Source organism: Nannobrachium achirus, assembly GCF_963921795.1.
Source record: "Nannobrachium achirus genome assembly, chromosome: 9".
Taxonomy (NCBI): Eukaryota; Metazoa; Chordata; class Actinopteri; order Myctophiformes; family Myctophidae; genus Nannobrachium; species Nannobrachium achirus.
This window is the reverse complement of record NC_137818.1, coordinates 3537834-3557699: the sequence shown is the minus strand read 5'-3', so window position 1 is coordinate 3557699 and position 19866 is coordinate 3537834. Positions and strand designations below refer to the sequence as shown.

The 19866-nt window shown below is 39.6% G+C and overlaps 1 protein-coding gene across 1 annotated transcript in view; it reads right to left on the bottom strand.

The window, feature by feature from the left end:
* LOC308291932 (glycerol-3-phosphate dehydrogenase [NAD(+)], cytoplasmic) overlaps positions 1 to 17503 on the bottom strand; it is a 36432-nt gene extending 18929 nt beyond the window's left edge. Inside the window, exons 1-4 of the mRNA XM_080734086.1 lie at positions 17366 to 17503; positions 12785 to 12965; positions 7820 to 7960; positions 6921 to 7059 (exon numbers count right to left, since the gene is read on the bottom strand). Coding sequence (XP_080590212.1) covers positions 6921 to 7059; positions 7820 to 7960; positions 12785 to 12965; positions 17366 to 17409 — 505 coding nt within the window. The 5' untranslated portion in view covers positions 17410 to 17503. The remainder of the gene's footprint in view (positions 1 to 6920; positions 7060 to 7819; positions 7961 to 12784; positions 12966 to 17365) is intronic.
* Between the last annotated feature and the right edge of the window lie 2363 nt (positions 17504 to 19866).

Here is a 19866-nt window from a genome sequence, read left to right as displayed (position 1 = left end):
AGTATTCTATAACTCTGTGCACAGATAAAGTATTCTATAACTCTGTGCACAGATAAAGTATTCTATAACTCTGTGCACAGATAAAGTATTCTATAACTCTGTGCACAGATAAAGTATTCTATAACTCTGTGCACAGATAAAGTATTCTATAACTCTGTGCACAGATAAAGTATTCTATAACTCTGTGCACAGATAAAGTATTCTATAACTCTGTGCACAGATAAAGTATTCTATAACTCTGTGCACAGAAAGTATTCTATAACTCTGTGCACATATAAAGTATTCTATAACTCTGTGCACAGATAGTATTCTATAACTCTGTGCACACAGAAAGTATTCTATAACTCTGTGCACAGATAGTATTCTATAACTCTGTGCACAGAGAAAGTATTCTATAACTCTGTGCACAGATAAAGTATTCTATAACTCTGTGCACAGATAAAGTATTCTATAACTCTGTGCACAGATAAAGTATTCTATAACTCTGTGCACATATAAAGTATTCTATAACTCTGTGCACAGAGAAAGTATTCTATAACTCTGTGCACAGATAAAGTATTCTATAACTCTGTGCACAGAGAAATATTCTATAACTCTGTGCACAGAGAAAGTATTCTATAACTCTGTGCACAGAGAAAGTATTCTATAACTCTGTGCACAGAGAAAGTATTCTATAACTCTGTGCACAGAGAAAGTATTCTATAACTCTGTGCACAGAGAAAGTATTCTATAACTCTGTGCACAGAGAAAGTATTCTATAACTCTGTGCACAGAGAAATATTCTATAACTCTGTGCACAGAGAAAGTATTCTATAACTCTGTGCACAGAGAAATATTCTATAACTCTGTGCACAGATAAAGTATTCTATAACTCTGTGCACATATAAAGTATTCTATAACTCTGTGCACAGATATAGTATTCTATAACTCTGTGCACAGATAAAGTATTCTATAACTCTGTGCACAGATAAAGTATTCTATAACTCTGTGCACATATAAAGTATTCTATAACTCTGTGCACAGATATAGTATTCTATAACTCTGTGCACAGAGAAAGTATTCTATAACTCTGTGCACAGATAAAGTATTCTATAACTCTGTGCACAGATAAAGTATTCTATAACTCTGTGCACAGATATAGTATTCTATAACTCTGTGCACAGAGAAAGTATTCTATAACTCTGTGCACAGAGAAATATTCTATAACTCTGTGCACAGATAAAGTATTCTATAACTCTGTGCACAGATAAAGTATTCTATAACTCTGTGCACAGATAAAGTATTCTATAACTCTGTGCACAGATAGTATTCTATAACTCTGTGCACAGATATAGTATTCTATAACTCTGTGCACAGATAAAGTATTCTATAACTCTGTGCACAGATAAAGTATTCTATAACTCTGTGCACAGATAAAGTATTCTATAACTCTGTGCACAGAAAGTATTCTATAACTCTGTGCACATATAAAGTATTCTATAACTCTGTGCACAGATAGTATTCTATAACTCTGTGCACACAGAAAGTATTCTATAACTCTGTGCACAGATAGTATTCTATAACTCTGTGCACAGAGAAAGTATTCTATAACTCTGTGCACAGATAAAGTATTCTATAACTCTGTGCACAGATAAAGTATTCTATAACTCTGTGCACAGATAAAGTATTCTATAACTCTGTGCACATATAAAGTATTCTATAACTCTGTGCACAGAGAAAGTATTCTATAACTCTGTGCACAGATAAAGTATTCTATAACTCTGTGCACAGAGAAATATTCTATAACTCTGTGCACAGAGAAAGTATTCTATAACTCTGTGCACAGAGAAAGTATTCTATAACTCTGTGCACAGAGAAAGTATTCTATAACTCTGTGCACAGAGAAAGTATTCTATAACTCTGTGCACAGAGAAAGTATTCTATAACTCTGTGCACAGAGAAAGTATTCTATAACTCTGTGCACAGAGAAATATTCTATAACTCTGTGCACAGAGAAAGTATTCTATAACTCTGTGCACAGAGAAATATTCTATAACTCTGTGCACAGATAAAGTATTCTATAACTCTGTGCACATATAAAGTATTCTATAACTCTGTGCACAGATATAGTATTCTATAACTCTGTGCACAGATAAAGTATTCTATAACTCTGTGCACAGATAAAGTATTCTATAACTCTGTGCACATATAAAGTATTCTATAACTCTGTGCACAGATATAGTATTCTATAACTCTGTGCACAGAGAAAGTATTCTATAACTCTGTGCACAGATAAAGTATTCTATAACTCTGTGCACAGATAAAGTATTCTATAACTCTGTGCACAGATATAGTATTCTATAACTCTGTGCACAGATATAGTATTCTATAACTCTGTGCACAGAGAAAGTATTCTATAACTCTGTGCACAGAGAAAGTATTCTATAACTCTGTGCACAGAGAAATATTCTATAACTCTGTGCACAGAGAAAGTATTCTATAACTCTGTGCACAGAGAAAGTATTCTATAACTCTGTGCACAGATAAAGTATTCTATAACTCTGTGCACAGATAGTATTCTATAACTCTGTGCACATATAAAGTATTCTATAACTCTGTGCACAGATAAAGTATTCTATAACTCTGTGCACAGATAAAGTATTCTATAACTCTGTGCACAGAGAAATATTCTATAACTCTGTGCACATATAAAGTATTCTATAACTCTGTGCACATATAAAGTATTCTATAACTCTGTGCACAGAGAAAGTATTCTATAACTCTGTGCACAGAGAAAGTATTCTATAACTCTGTGCACAGAGAAAGTATTCTATAACTCTGTGCACAGAGAAAGTATTCTATAACTCTGTGCACAGATAAAGTATTCTATAACTCTGTGCACAGATAAAGTATTCTATAACTCTGTGCACAGATAGTATTCTATAACTCTGTGCACAGATAAAGTATTCTATAACTCTGTGCACAGATAAAGTATTCTATAACTCTGTGCACAGAGAAAGTATTCTATAACTCTGTGCACAGATACAGTATTATATAACTCTGTGCACAGATACAGTATTCTATAACTCTGTGCACAGATAAAGTATTCTATAACTCTGTGCACAGATAAAGTATTCTATAACTCTGTGCACAGATAAAGTATTCTATAACTCTGTGCACAGAAAGTATTCTATAACTCTGTGCACATATAAAGTATTCTATAACTCTGTGCACAGATAGTATTCTATAACTCTGTGCACACAGAAAGTATTCTATAACTCTGTGCACAGATAAAGTATTCTATAACTCTGTGCACAGAGAAAGTATTCTATAACTCTGTGCACAGATAAAGTATTCTATAACTCTGTGCACAGATAAAGTATTCTATAACTCTGTGCACAGATAAAGTATTCTATAACTCTGTGCACAGATAAAGTATTCTATAACTCTGTGCACAGATACAGTATTCTATAACTCTGTGCACAGATAAAGTATTCTATAACTCTGTGCACAGATAAAGTATTCTATAACTCTGTGCACAGATAAAGTATTCTATAACTCTGTGCACATATAAAGTATTCTATAACTCTGTGCACAGAGAAAGTATTCTATAACTCTGTGCACAGAGAAATATTCTATAACTCTGTGCACAGAGAAAGTATTCTATAACTCTGTGCACAGAGAAAGTATTCTATAACTCTGTGCACAGATAAAGTATTCTATAACTCTGTGCACAGATAAAGTATTCTATAACTCTGTGCACAGATAAAGTATTCTATAACTCTGTGCACATATAAAGTATTCTATAACTCTGTGCACAGATAGTATTCTATAACTCTGTGCACACAGAAAGTATTCTATAACTCTGTGCACAGATAAAGTATTCTATAACTCTGTGCACAGAGAAAGTATTCTATAACTCTGTGCACAGATAAAGTATTCTATAACTCTGTGCACAGATAAAGTATTCTATAACTCTGTGCACAGATAAAGTATTCTATAACTCTGTGCACAGATAAAGTATTCTATAACTCTGTGCACAGATAAAGTATTCTATAACTCTGTGCACAGATAAAGTATTCTATAACTCTGTGCACATATAAAGTATTCTATAACTCTGTGCACAGAGAAAGTATTCTATAACTCTGTGCACAGATAAAGTATTCTATAACTCTGTGCACAGAGAAATATTCTATAACTCTGTGCACAGAGAAAGTATTCTATAACTCTGTGCACAGAGAAATATTCTATAACTCTGTGCACAGATAAAGTATTCTATAACTCTGTGCACAGAGAAAGTATTCTATAACTCTGTGCACAGATAAAGTATTCTATAACTCTGTGCACAGATATAGTATTCTATAACTCTGTGCACAGAGAAAGTATTCTATAACTCTGTGCACAGATAAAGTATTCTATAACTCTGTGCACAGAGAAAGTATTCTATAACTCTGTGCACAGATAAAGTATTCTATAACTCTGTGCACAGATAAAGTATTCTATAACTCTGTGCACAGATAGTATTCTATAACTCTGTGCACAGATAAAGTATTCTATAACTCTGTGCACATATAAAGTATTCTATAACTCTGTGCACAGAGAAAGTATTCTATAACTCTGTGCACAGATAAAGTATTCTATAACTCTGTGCACAGAGAAATATTCTATAACTCTGTGCACAGAGAAAGTATTCTATAACTCTGTGCACAGATAAAGTATTCTATAACTCTGTGCACAGATAGTATTCTATAACTCTGTGCACATATAAAGTATTCTATAACTCTGTGCACAGATAAAGTATTCTATAACTCTGTGCACAGATAAAGTATTCTATAACTCTGTGCACAGAGAAATATTCTATAACTCTGTGCACAGAGAAAGTATTCTATAACTCTGTGCACAGAGAAAGTATTCTATAACTCTGTGCACAGAGAAAGTATTCTATAACTCTGTGCACAGAGAAAGTATTCTATAACTCTGTGCACAGATAAAGTATTCTATAACTCTGTGCACAGATAAAGTATTCTATAACTCTGTGCACAGATAGTATTCTATAACTCTGTGCACAGATAAAGTATTCTATAACTCTGTGCACAGATAAAGTATTCTATAACTCTGTGCACAGATAAAGTATTCTATAACTCTGTGCACATATAAAGTATTCTATAACTCTGTGCACAGAGAAAGTATTCTATAACTCTGTGCACAGATAAAGTATTCTATAACTCTGTGCACAGATAAAGTATTCTATAACTCTGTGCACAGATAAAGTATTCTATAACTCTGTGCACAGATAAAGTATTCTATAACTCTGTGCACAGATAAAGTATTCTATAACTCTGTGCACATATAAAGTATTCTATAACTCTGTGCACAGATAAAGTATTCTATAACTCTGTGCACATATAAAGTATTCTATAACTCTGTGCACAGAGAAAGTATTCTATAACTCTGTGCACAGAGAAAGTATTCTATAACTCTGTGCACATATAAAGTATTCTATAACTCTGTGCACAGAGAAAGTATTCTATAACTCTGTGCACAGAGAAAGTATTCTATAACTCTGTGCACAGAGAAAGAGGAACTCCTCAGTCCCATGCTGTCTCCTATAGGGTCTGCTGTACTAAAGGGCCAGCAGGAGCTGACTGGGTGTAAAATAAGGGCTGTCTGGGAACTGGAAGGGAGCCACAGTTCAACCCATCCACGGCTTCCCCTTTTATATGAGCTGAAATGTCCCTTAGTAGAATGAATGGTGCATTTATATAGAGCCTTTATATTCACACACACACACACACACACACACACACACACACACACACACACACACACACACACACACACACACACACACACACACACACACACACACACACACACACACACACACACACACCTACAGTGAAGGAAACCATGCAAGGCAAGAAATCGTCTCATAAACCATGCCTTTTTTCCCCCGACATTGTTTTTGGAGGGCCTAGTGTAAAAGTGGAGATGGACAGGAAACAATGAGGAGGAGAGACATGCAGCAAAGATCGTCGGGAAAGGCATCTAGACCAGGGGTTCCCAAACTCTTTTGTCTCAGGGCACCCCATAAATATTGTTTTAATTCGAGGCACCCCACATTATAATTTTCACTCCCAGCACCTTATATTTATAGCATATCGTCGTTCTAGGGTGGAAACCTTGTATGTCCAAAACTGTTCGTTTTGTATTTATCATCTATAAAATGTACTAAACTAGTGAAAACAGCAGATCTACAAGCACACAACGTTGTGTGTTGTGTGTTGTGTGTAGGGCAAAAATCCACTCGTCCGAGACAGTTTGCCCTCCTGGCCCCCAAGTTGTGGAATAAACTCCCTGTCGCACTTAGAACAACAGACTCACTCGCTAGCTTTCGCCGTGGACTGAAGACTCACCTTTTCAGACTCCACCTAAACCCTTAGCACTACTGGAAAAATCAATGACCATACATGAAGCTAGTTAGCATTTGTTTTTAGGTTTTTAGAAACCTTTTTTTTACGGATTATATAGTTTTTTTTCTAGATATATATTCATTCACATTTGTTATATTGCTGTTGATGTACTGACACTTAATCTTGTTTATTATTGTGATGTTTATTTGCTTATTGTAAGTCGCTTTGGATTAAAAGCGTCTGCTAAATGCCTAAACTGTAAACTGTAAACTGTAGGTTTCTGCCTGACAGTGGTGATATTTTAGTGATTATGTTGCAAGGAAAACGTTGAGATAACAGCCATTTTGGTCAGAACTGACTGAAAATAACTTTGTACTTCAAGTTTAAAATGATACTAAATATTTTTTTCAAATGTCCAAATAATTAATTAATTATCAAATGATCTCGCTCACCCCTGGACTGCGGTCACGGCACCCCACGCTCTGCTTGCACAAGTAATAATAATAATAAAGCATGAAAGCGGCTAACCGATGGTGGTCTCGCAGAACTTCTCGTCCGCCACCTCGTTGGCGATGTTGGCCCCCATCAGGACGCTCATGGAGATGCCCAGACGCTCATGGATCACCTCACTGATGAGCTTCAGACCGTCAGGGCCCTCGTCCACGCCCTGAGGAGAGAATACAGAGCCTTATGAGGTACAGACAGGTCTACCATCCACACCCTGGAGGGGAGAGGACAGAGACTGATGAGTTAAGCCCTTTGCACACAGACGCGTATTTCTTGCACGGAAAAAAACGTACGATTTCATTTTTTTAAAGAAAACAATGATTCTCTATGACCTCATGCACACCGGCTCCGAATTTGCCATGCGGCAGGTGGCTGCGGCTGTGCGTTTTTTCTTGATCAAACCCAGTTCGATTTGTGGGTCTTGTCGCATGCGGTAAAAACTCATTGACTCCTTTTACGACTCCTCTTCGGATCCACAGTGTGGATTCCGCACAGCCTTGCACACCAAATCCAATGCAGCAAACGGAAAGAAAAACATTCCTTGATTTCGGCCTCTCAAAACGGTGAAAAGTGATGAGTCATCACTTTTCCCCGTTTTGTGGGGAAAGCTGCATTTTGTATTCTTTTCCTGTATAGTGAAGTTGATGGGACAGTGAATATACAAATGGCCATAACTTTTTTTCGCAATGTTTCCGGCAGAGCAGGCCTCTCATTCTGTGGACCTTATTGACCAAATGAATAGGACAAACAAAAGTGTGAAGTTTGTCATGACATCACAGGTCCTCTTGTGGCCCCCCGGCTATTACAACAACCAAAGCCAAGTGGCCTTGCCCCTAAAATGAGGATATTCCAGGCCTGCACCCTAACCTTGATGAGACTCAGTCCCAGTGCGTCAGTCATCTTCCCCCTCACACACTAACCTTGATGAGACTCAGTCCCAGTGCGTCGGCCTTTATCTTCCCCTTCATGGTGTCACAGACTCTCCCGATGAACTGGTGAGGAATGACGAACACCAGGATGTCTGCGTCGCACGACGACTCCACCAGGTCCGGGACGGCAACCTGGGAAGAGTTGAATAAGTACATTTACTCAGTTATCATACTTAATCACTTAAACCCCAGCTTCCGTATTGAGGGGAAAGCTTTTGCGGAAAATAGGAGATCGACAAGCTCACAGTGCGTAGTGAGTATATTTCGATACCAGTATCCACAACTTTCCAACATCCCATCGTGCATTGCGCAGAAGGTGTAAAGCAGCTTCCGGCGCCGCAGCCGAGAGTGATCTACAAGCTCACAACGGTTGCATCTGCGCCGCAACGTGAGCTTGTATGTCTGCTGTTAACTGGAAGTGTCCTACAGATAATGCTACAGTAAATTCTCGCGGAAACAGGTGGATAGGTTCATGGCTTTTACTTGTAACAGAGTACCCTACATTCTGTGTGGTGCTATTTTTTACTTAAGTAAAAAGATCTAAGTACTTCTCCCATCATCGCTAGGGTTGAGGCCAGGACACAGTGAAGACACCGTTTAACCCCAAATACAGGATGTTTGACAAAGGTTGTGGCCAGCAGGCTTCAGAAAGCCTGCATGAACACTGTAGCTGTTATATTATGAAATATATTCTACAGTACGGTACGGTACGGTACGGTACGGTACGGTACGGTACGGTACAGTGTGGGGGCAGGCAGCATAATCCACACTGGAACAGTTTTGATTTTGTTGACTAAAACTAAGGCGAAAAAGTTTCGTCCACTACCCTAAAAACTAAAAATGAAACAAAAACTAAGCTATGATGACTAAAACTATGTCTAAATATATTGTCAATTTCGTCAACAAATAAAAACTACACTAAACTGTTAGGGAGGGACTATAGTGGAGATTCAGATGATGGGTTTGTGCTCTGGTGTTGCGACGTGTTGTGAGCTTGTAGATCTGCTATTTTCAGCATGCAACCAAGTGTAAAATACATTTTAGTCGACAAAATCTAATCTAAATCTAAAATCAAATCTAAATCTTATGGCATTATAGTTGACTTAAACTAAACTAAAAGTAAAACATTTCAATTACTAAAATATAACTAATAACTATGAATGGAATTGTATTCAAAAGAAAATCAACTCTACACTGGAACAATGGTTCTAATGAAGCCGTAAGCTGCTGACTCATCATCATCATCATCATCAGACAGCTCCAGTGTCAGTTGCTGAACGGGCGTAAAAGAAACGTCATGTGTTCTCTTTCATGAAACTTCTATTTTTGCCCCTTTTTATCTCGCCTCCAACATCTGCTGACAGGTCATGTTAGGGAAGCCAGTGCATTTGCCGTTCTGTGTGTGTGTGTGTGTGTGTGTGTGTGTGTGTGTGTGTGTGTGTGTGTAGCCTCAGTGTGTTGTCCTTAGCTGACAGCAGTAACAGACGTGTGTTGCTGTGTAACTGTATCTCTTCCTTGAGGCCTGTTGTGTATTCATAGACGCTCCCCTGCATGCCTGGGTTGTAAACAGTGAGTATTTGAGTTCCTGTAGGCCAGGGTTCCCCAATAGGCGGCCCGCGGGCCATTTGCGGCCCGCGGGGGGCTACTGTCTGGCCCACACCAACCCCAGTAATAATGGTGGTACAAGAGCAGCAACAACACAAGTATATCGTTGTTGTCGGGTGGAAACCTTGTATCTCCAAATGTGTACGTTCTTTCGCAAATCATACAAGGTCGTCGCACAAAAGTAGTGAAAACAGCAGATCTACAAGCAGACAAGGCCTCGCACCGTGCTTGAAGATCGGCTGTTTTCACTAGTTTAAATCATTTTTTAAATGATAAATGCAAAACGAACAGTTTTGGACATACAAGATTGGTGCGTCGCTCAGCATAGCAGGGGTCAACAAAGGTCAGGGATTGACGAGGCCATAATTAAGCCTAAACATCTTGTAGATCTGCTCGTCAACCCCTGACCTTTGTTGACCCCTGCTATGATGAGCGACGCACCCTATTGAACGGAGGAGGAACAGCACCCTATTGAACGGAGGAGGAAGAGCACCCTATTGAACGGAGGAGGAACAGCACCCTATTGAACGGAGGAAGAACAGCACCCTATTGAACGGAGGAGGAACAGCACCCTATTGAACGGAGGAGGAACAGCACCCTATTGAACGGAGGAAGAACAGCACCCTATTGAACGGAGGAGGAAGAGCACCCTATTGAACGGAGGAGGAACAGCACCCTATTGAACGGAGGAAGAACAGCACCCTATTGAACGGAGGAAGAACAGCACCCTATTGAACGGAGGAGGAACAGCACCCTATTGAACGGAGGAGGAACAGCACCCTATTGAACGGAGGAAGAACAGCACCCTATTGAACGGAGGAGGAACAGCACCCTATTGAACGGAGGAGGAACAGCACCCTATTGAACGGAGGAGGAACAGCACCCTATTGAACGGAGGAAGAACAGCACCCTATTGAACGGAGGAAGAACAGCACCCTATTGAACGGAGGAGGAACAGCACCCTATTGAACGGAGGAGGAACAGCACCCTATTGAACGGAGGAGGAACAGCACCCTATTGAACGGAGGAGGAACAGCACCCTATTGAACGGAGGAGGAAGAGCACCCTATTGAACGGAGGAGGAACAGCACCCTATTGAACGGAGGAAGAACAGCACCCTATTGAACGGAGGAAGAACAGCACCCTATTGAACGGAGGAAGAACAGCACCCTATTGAACGGAGGAGGAACAGCACCCTATTGAACGGAGGAAGAACAGCACCCTATTGAACGGAGGAGGAACAGCACCCTATTGAACGGAGGAGGAACAGCACCCTATTGAACGGAGGAGGAACAGCACCCTATTGAACGGAGGAGGAACGGCACCCTATTGAACGGAGGAGGAAGAGCACACTATTGAACGGAGGAAGAACAGCACCCTATTGAACGGAGGAGGAAGAGCACCCTATTGAACGGAGGAGGAACAGCACCCTATTGAACGGAGGAAGAACAGCACCCTATTGAACGGAGGAGGAACAGCACCCTATTGAACGGAGGAGGAAGAGCACCCTATTGAACGGAGGAGGAACAGCACCCTATTGAACGGAGGAGGAACAGCACAGTGGAGGCCATCACAGACGTTGGAGAGGAAGCCAGCCTGCTGCCTGCTGCAGTCAGACTGATACCACAACTTCCTCTAAAGCTCACTGACTCTCCATAGCTGGGAGGTAGATGTTAGTGCAGCGTAAAGGACATGACCTCTGTAACCCTTCTAAGCAGCATATAGTTCATGATGTTTTCAGAGGAGAGAGACTCTACACTGGAGCAGCTCGGACAGTTAAAGCCTTTTATTTAGGTGCTGCTGGTACAAAACATAATGACTGACGTTTCCATGCTACTTTCGATCTTGCTCAGACTGCTGTCCCCGCTCCTTTGGCACACAGGACTAACCGTATATAGCAGGGGTGGGCAATCATTTTTTCCATGGGGCCACATGAACAACAGAAAATATTGTGGAGGGCCGGGCCAAAAGGCAGTGCTCCCCGCAAGATGTGCTCCCTGCAAACTAAACACACAGCTTTACCTCCAACTTCAGAAAATAAATACTTAGCGGTCCAATATTTGTTGAAAACCCGGCATCGACTTTTCTTTTTTTAGACACTTTTGATGGGTAAGGTAATGCAGGTTGTCTTGACTTGTGACCAGTCTGAGACAACATCCAATGATCACGCACATGTGCTGATGTATGCATTGCGTCCATAATATGTACGTAAATAAAAAATCTAAATAAATCAAAATAAAAGCAATGCAGCTTTAGTCCATGCATGAAGTAAAATTAGAAACTGTGTTTATTTTGTAATGTGCCATTAATCCTACACGGGCCGGTCAGAGTGAACCAAGGGGCCGCATACGGCCCCCGGGCCACACAATGCCCAGGTCTGGTATAGACTGAGGCGCGCCGTAGAATTCCTTTGTTCCCATAGGACAAGGGCGGCAATGGCTCAAGGCTAGAGTTGCCGTCTTAGAACATGGAGGGTTCCTGACGGGTTCCCAGTTCGATCCCGGGCTCCCCCAGAGTTAGTGTCAAAGAGTCCTTGAGCAAGACTCTGAACCCCTAGTTGCTCCCGGTGAGCAGGTTGGTGCCTTGCATGATTTCCTCTGAGATCAGTGTATCAATGTGTGTGTGAATGGGTGAATGTAATGCACAATTTCTGTAAAGTGCCTAAGATAAAGGAGCTACAGTACATAAATGAACCATTTACCATGACAATAAGCCATGATAAGCCGTCTTCTTAGCAGCATAGGACATGTGTGTAACAGGTGCAGTTTGGAGTGGTGTGTCTAATAAAGAGGGCCGGTGAGAGTATAGTTTTGATATCGTTGCAGTCAGGAGGGAGAGTGTTTTCTGCAGGTGATTCAGTCCGAGTATATCAAAGGGTGTGTTCGGAAATGCGCACCGGGTGTGGTTAGGGTTAGGGTTAGTTTTAGGCATAGTTTTACTGAGGTTAGGGTTAGGGTTAGGCATAGTTTTACTGAGGTTAGGGTTAGGATTAGGGTTAGGTTTAGGCACTCACTACACTGAGCACACACCCGGTGCGCATTTCCGAACGCACCCTTTGATACACTCTGACTGAAAGACCTGCAGAAAACACTCTCCCTCAGTCAGGAAGAAACCTCCTATCTCCTATGTTTTGACTCTCACTTTTTAGTTTTTTCCCATAAACTTCAGGTCCTACTTGATCAAACTACTGCCACACAAAAGCATCAAAAGTAGCAGATCAACAAGCTTGACAGGCGTGTAGATCTGCTATTTATTCTATTTTTGAATTCGAATTACAACATTTTAAAAACACAGTTTCTCACCACATTGGGGGGCAGCTTGCATCACGTTCTCATTAAAACAGTTTCTCACCACATTGGGGGGCAGCTTGCGTCCGGGGAGGTACTTGACATTCTCGTGGTCAGTGTTGATGATGTCTGTCAGCTTGCGTCCGCCCTCCATGGTCTCCTCAAACACCCACATCTTCACCGTGTCGTGGAACTTCGGGTTCTGAGCGGCGTTGGTGCCCACGATCTTGGCGATGGCAGAACCCCTGCGTGGGTTTGGAAAGAGAGACACCAGAGACATCATGATCAACTCATGTTCAGTTCACACCTCAGCAGTGCTTTTCAACCTTTTTCCTATCAAGGTCCAATATTTATTCAGCATTTGAGCCACAGACCACCTTTTGATGAGATTTTGCATCTCAGACCCAAAATTGTTGAATATTTTGTTATCGTTGGATAGAGATTTTGTCCACAATTCCACCATGCTGTATTTATGTTGGTAGGATCATAGGAGAGATAACTGGCCAACGTTGATCAAAATAACAATTCTGCTACATTCTCTAATTGTGTAGACTTCTTATAAATGAAGTAACATGACACTAGGGACACTTATAACGCATATCATTCATGCTGCTCTGACAGCAGCATTGGCAAAATGACCCCAGAACAACAATTTAACATCGGTCTATGGCAGGGGTCTTTAACAGGGGGTCCAGGACCCCTTGGGGGTCCTCAGAGTTACTACAGGGGGTCCTCCAAATCTTTGTGTGATAGGATCCTTTTTTTCTCCTTTTTTATATTAACCATTTGAACCCTAGCGTAAATATTCTGAGAACTTTAGCCAAAAATAGCAGATCTACAACGCCTCGCAGAGGCATTGTGAGCTTGTAGGTCAGCTATTTTCGGCATAGAGGTTTTGTAGAGGGGAAAAAGAGCAGACCAAGTACAGAGTGAAAGGTCAAGTGTCTTAAGTATTGACGGTTCAAGTGCTTAAATATCTGAAAACACAAACTGACATGAATTCAAAATAGACTGATGATTGTGCTGTCAAACAATGAAACTATATGGAATCTATGAACAGGTTGTGGGGGGTCCCTGCTTCATCTCTCTCTCAACCAAGGGGTCCTTGGCCTGAAAACGTTGAAGACCCCTGGTCTATGGATATCATTATTGACAAAATGCCTTAACAATTATTTTAACAAAAGAAAATCACTGAGCCTAATTTCACACCATGGCTTACTGTTTATCCCATCAGGTTAGTTCACCAAATCCTTTGTATTAATAATGTATGACACAACAGGGAGTTCCCACCAATGTGGACAATGCTGTCCTGACTGAGTCATCCTGGTATGTTTTAATTCACTTACGTGAACAACAGCCTAAACACCACACAAGGAATAAGATCATTCTAGATGGCATTCATTTAATCCGCATTAATCTATGAATCAATGTGATCCATGGTCCCGTTAGGAATGTGGTTGCTGTGGCTCCGCATTCCACACATCAACTCACACTGTGTCCCATATTATGTGTAAAAAATGTTGTGTCTCACAAGGTTTTATCAATTTGAGTGTGAATGTTGTGTCTCACTTCAATAAACAACTCACAGGACAGTCTGAGGGGATTGGGGGTTTCTTGGGTGCAGAATCCAGCAATACATAAGAAGAGAAATACACTCTGCACTTACTTTAACCCATTTAGAACGGCTTATTTTATGCTTTAACTATTGAAAAATAGCAGATATACAAGCTCACAGTGCGGCACCGAGTGAGCTTGTAGATCTGCTATTTTTGAAAAATCGTGAAAATTAGAATTGTGACCCGATTCTATAAGTGTCTTTTGAATCCTTCTAAGATTTTTTTGAAAGACCTTGTTTCTATGTCAGCAATCTGGCCAGCCATCGTCAAAGAAAAGGTCCTTTTCACTCAACTGGAGTTCAGTTACTCTGTTCTTGAGAGACTACTATGTCAGTGGTTCTCAAACCATTTCATGTGAAGGACCACCCAGAAGCAAAATTTGAGTTACAATATTGTTCGCATTGAAAATACATATTCAAAGATTTGCACACATTTTCACGACTTTTTCAAAAATAGCAGATAGTGCCGCGCTGCGGGCTTGTAGATCTGCTATTTTTTCACTGGTTAAAGCATTCAATAATTCTAGGCCTAAATTAAATAGGAGTCTTTTTTAATAAAGAAGCAGCAGCAGCAGCAGCAGCCTTCAGATAAAATGTGTTTCAGCGTGCAGGCCTTCGTAAGTGAAAGAAACCGGCGGAAGGGACATATTTATACGGTCAAGGTTTTATCAATATGTGTGTGAATGTTGTGTCTCAACACGTTTTTTTTATCAACCGTTCAACACCCAATACATCACATCACATGACTACAAAACTTACTGGATCAGCATTAGGTTCTTATATCTCTGTGTGTCTCTGCTTACTGCTGCTGCACCTTGTGTAAACATCTGGATTCTGTTGTTGTGTGTAACCTCAGGTACCTGTTGCCCTGTGGGCTACTTTTTAATCATATACGGCAGACAGTGGTTCTCAACCTTTTCAAGCAGTGACCCCCCCCCCCCCCAAAGATAATATTTGAACCCCCACCCCACCCTGACAAGCACTTGGAATTAAGGGAGTTGAGGACATTACGTTTAGTTGGACACAGAGAAAATAGCAGATCTACATGCTCGCAATGCCTCGCAACACGAGGCGTTGAGCATGTAGATCTGCTATTTCCAGCAAAAAATATATATATATACAAAAGGAAATATCCCTAATATTTGACAACTTGGTAAATGTCTAACCATTTTTTGTAGCTTAGTTAGTTTGTTCATTACTTTTGCCACAGCAATGGTCTTATTTATTATAGAGGTATTAAAAAGTCCTTAAATTGTCACTTTAGAAATGTGCACATACCCTGTATACGCTTATATTGTATGTTGGTTTGTTTGCTGTTTGCAGTGAGAAAACAATGTTGCACATTGAGCTAATCATCTCTGGGGACCTGTAAACCTGTAACGTGAAAATAAAGCTGATTCTGATGTCGAATGAATGAATGAATGAATGAATGAATGAATGGATGAATGGATGGATGGATGGATGGATGGATGGATGGATGGATGGATGGATGGATGGATGAATGAATGAACACTGCACTGCATTATTTGAGAGGAAACTAAAGCTATAACAATGCTGTCCTGGTGTTTGGTAATTAACTTATATGAATAAAGATTCAGTTTAGAAGGCATTTAATCCACACTTAATCCACATCAATCAATGAATCAATGGTTCACTGAATGGAACTAAATTCCATTAGGAATGTGGCTGCCGTGGTTACGTAATCCACATAGTGAAACACACTGTGTCCAATATGTGTATACAATATATGAGTCATACACAATGTTTTATCAACAATTCAGCAGCTGTGGTGTAAAGTAACTAAGTAGCCTAGATTTACTCAAGTACTGTGGCCTACTTCAGTACAATTGTGAGGTATTTGTACTTTATTCTAGTATTTCCAATTTGTAATAATTGCATCTCAAAGGCAAATATTATACTTTTACTACACTATTTGAAAACTTTAGTTACTGGTTACTCTGTAGATTATTGTTGTTATTACAAAAGCACTTCAGACCTATACCTAGGCCTACTTTGGAAATGTGTACATGCTCACAATGTGTCGCTTGAAGCTTGTAGATCTGCTATTTTCAAAGGAATTTTAATATATTTTATACATTTGAAAACTTGTGAAATGGGACCTACTGCATAATGAGTACTTCTACTTTTGGTACTTTAAGTACATTTTGATGCCAATACGTTTGCACTTTTAATCAGGTAATATTTTATACCGGATTTGAAGGCTACGTGTAACTAATTACAGTAGGATATTGATACGTTTACTCAAGTAAAACATTGAGTTCTTCTATCACTGCATGGATGCAGGCTACAAAACCATCCCATTGATCACCATGCATGAGCAGGACAGAATGTGCTGCCTATAAACTCACTTACACTCAAACGACCACAATGGAAACAAACTCTCCAGCTTTTTGTGTCTTATCCTTTTGACAGACATGTAGGCTACAATAACAACCTGGTCATAATACGGTATTATTAGGCACTATTGGTGTCATTAAAAACATCAATCAAAACGAGAATGAACGATACTATACGATCATAAGTGATGCCCGCAATGAAGGCAGGAATCCAGAGCTGTTTCTTCTCCCCTGACATCTTCATCAACTTTAACTTTAACTGTCATTTAACTGTCAGTTTTAATTAGCACGTGATCCCCAATTGTTATTATTCCGTTAACGCACAGCCTGGTATAAGTCGGTCAGACCTGTTTGGTTACTTAGTAACCAAGCATGCATGTGTTGCCTACAGCTACAGTAGGACATGGATACATTCTGTATGTTAGCAAAGCTGCACGGAAGAAGCCGCTTTCATGCATTGCGTTTCTATTAGCCTTACAGGACCAAGACTATCATAGATATTGTATGTATCGATTTAGACATTTGCATGGATATGATACTAAAATCGATCAAGTACATCTATGAGTATATATTGTAGTCTTTGATCCAATAAGGCTGATACATTTCTATCCACGACACTGACAGACCATAGCCTACAATAAGAATAAATTATAAACAACAATAATTGTCTTACCAGTTTCCGGAGCCAATGATGCATATTTTCTTGGGAGCTGCCATGGTGTGAAGAATGTAAAAAATATGATATAAAAGACTGCTGTCTGCGATCTAATCTATTATTATGTCTGCAGAGCGCAGACCCAGTGGAGAGCAGCTCTTATTCCCATTGGCTGCTCTGAGGGCAGACACGGACACGCCCACTGCCGCTGTGTGTGTGTGTGTGTGTGTGTGTGTGTGTGTGTGTGTGTGTGTGTGTGTGTGTGTGTGTGTGTGTGTGTGTGTGTGTGTGTGTGTGTGTGTGTGTGTGCGTGTGTGTGTGTGTGTGTGCGTGTGCGTGTGCGTGTGCGTGTGTACACAGAGCAGATTTACAAGCCCACAAACGCGTCGCGGTAGCTGTAGATGTGAGCTTGTAGATCTGCCCTGGTTTTTTTTGGCGTGTCAGTGGAGGTTAGAGGTTATTAGGGTCAAAGTTAACTCGGACAAATGTGCAGTGAACTCTGTGCTCACTGTTAGGACTGACTGTTAGGAAAGTGTGTTTCATTCAGTGAGTGTGGAAATGGACTCTTCACTCTCTCACACACAATGTGGCAAATGATTTGTAAATGTCTGCATTGTAACAGTGGTGGAAAAAGTTCAGAAATGTTTTACTTGAGTAAATACTTGCATTGTAGAAATACTCTATTACAATTAAAAGTCCAGAGTATATACTTACTGTTTGTATAGACTTACTGTTTTTTGTTTATTCTTTCTTTTTTTCCTGGCTATATCTACTGCATAGTACTGTGTTCTATTCGTTTGTCATTCAATGTTATATAAGCTTAGTCTTTTCTAGGATCTCCTTTTAGTAGACCTTGTACCAGTGAACTGTACCGTCATGAAACTGTACCTTTTCCTATGCAAACTGACAATAAAGTCTTCAATCAATCAATCAATCAATCAATCAATCAATCAAAGTAAAAGTAAGAATGTGTTGGCATCAAAATGTAGGCCTACTTGAAGTAACAAAAGTAAAGGTACAACATGTTTGAAAATAGCAGATCTACAAGCTCACAGCGTGCGTTGTGAGCTTGTAGATCTGCTATTTTCAAATAGCCAGGTATAAAATAGTGGTTAAAGTGGTTAATGAATGTTTTGTAATATTATAATTTATATCTGCAAAGTAACTAGTAGGCCTAACTAAAGTTTTCAAATAAATGTAGTGGAGTAAAAGTGCAATATTTGGATCCGAGATGTAGTAGAGTAGAAGTACAGTACTTAAGTAAATGTAATTAGTTACTTTACACCACTGCATTTATAAGCAGTAGTGGTGTAAAGTAGTTAAGTACATTTACTCAAGTGCTGTACTTAAAGGAGTAGTTAAACCCCCAAATGTATTTTTTCTATTGATTACTCACCCCATGGAGACATGAGTTCAATAATAATATTTGTCTGTTTTTGCGGCTTTCCTAAGACAGTAATCTGAGGAGACTCTTTGCAGGCCCATTGGTTCCAGATGGCTTAGGAATGCCATAACTGATCATGTCTGGGGTGAGTAATCAATAGAAAAGAAAAATTAAAGTACATGTTTGAGTTATTTGTACTGTACTTGAGTAATTCCAATTTCCAATACTTTTACTTCTACTCCACTATACATTTCGGATCCAAATATTGTAGGCCTACTTTTACTCCACTACATTTATTTCAAAACTTTAGTAGATTTTGATTATTATTATTACAAAACATACATAACCCACCTCAGCCCTATATAAATACTGTACGTTTTGTCCATTTGAAAACAGCCGATCTACAAGCTCACAATGCGACTCATCTGCTATTTTCAAAATATTTTTATACATTTGAACTTATGGGACATTCTGCACAATGAGTACTTTTTACTTTTGGTACTTTAAATACATTTTGATACCAATTAGCCTACGTATGTAGGCTACTGGTAAATGGACTCTAGATATCACAGTGTGGCAAATGATTTGTGAATTTCTGCGTTTTAAGCAGTGGTGTAAAGTAATTAAGTAAGTACATTCACTCCAATGTTGAGGTAGTTTTACTTTACTTTACTTATACTGGAGTGTATTTGCAATTTTCAGTAGCTACTTCTTAACAACTCCACAACATCTCAGAGGCTAATAATATACTTTTACTCCACTAAAATTAGTTGAGGAAACAAATAATAAAAAGGAATCCAAAAATACATATTATTTATGTATTATGTATTGGGCATTATAGTCTTCAACATATAATACTATAATAATAATGCAAACATGTGTTTTGACACTATAAGAAGGTAGACCCGTCCTATGTCTGTGAATATTGGTATGCATATACATTCCCTATAGCAGGGGTCTTCAACAGGGGGTCCGGGACCCCTAGGGGGTCCTCAGAGTTACTACAGGGGGTCCTCCAAATCTTTGTGTGATAGAAACCTTTTTTTCTTCTTTTTTATATTAACGATTTGAACCCTATATCGTCCATATTCTGAGAACTTTAGCCAAACATAGCAGATCTACAAGCTCACAAAGC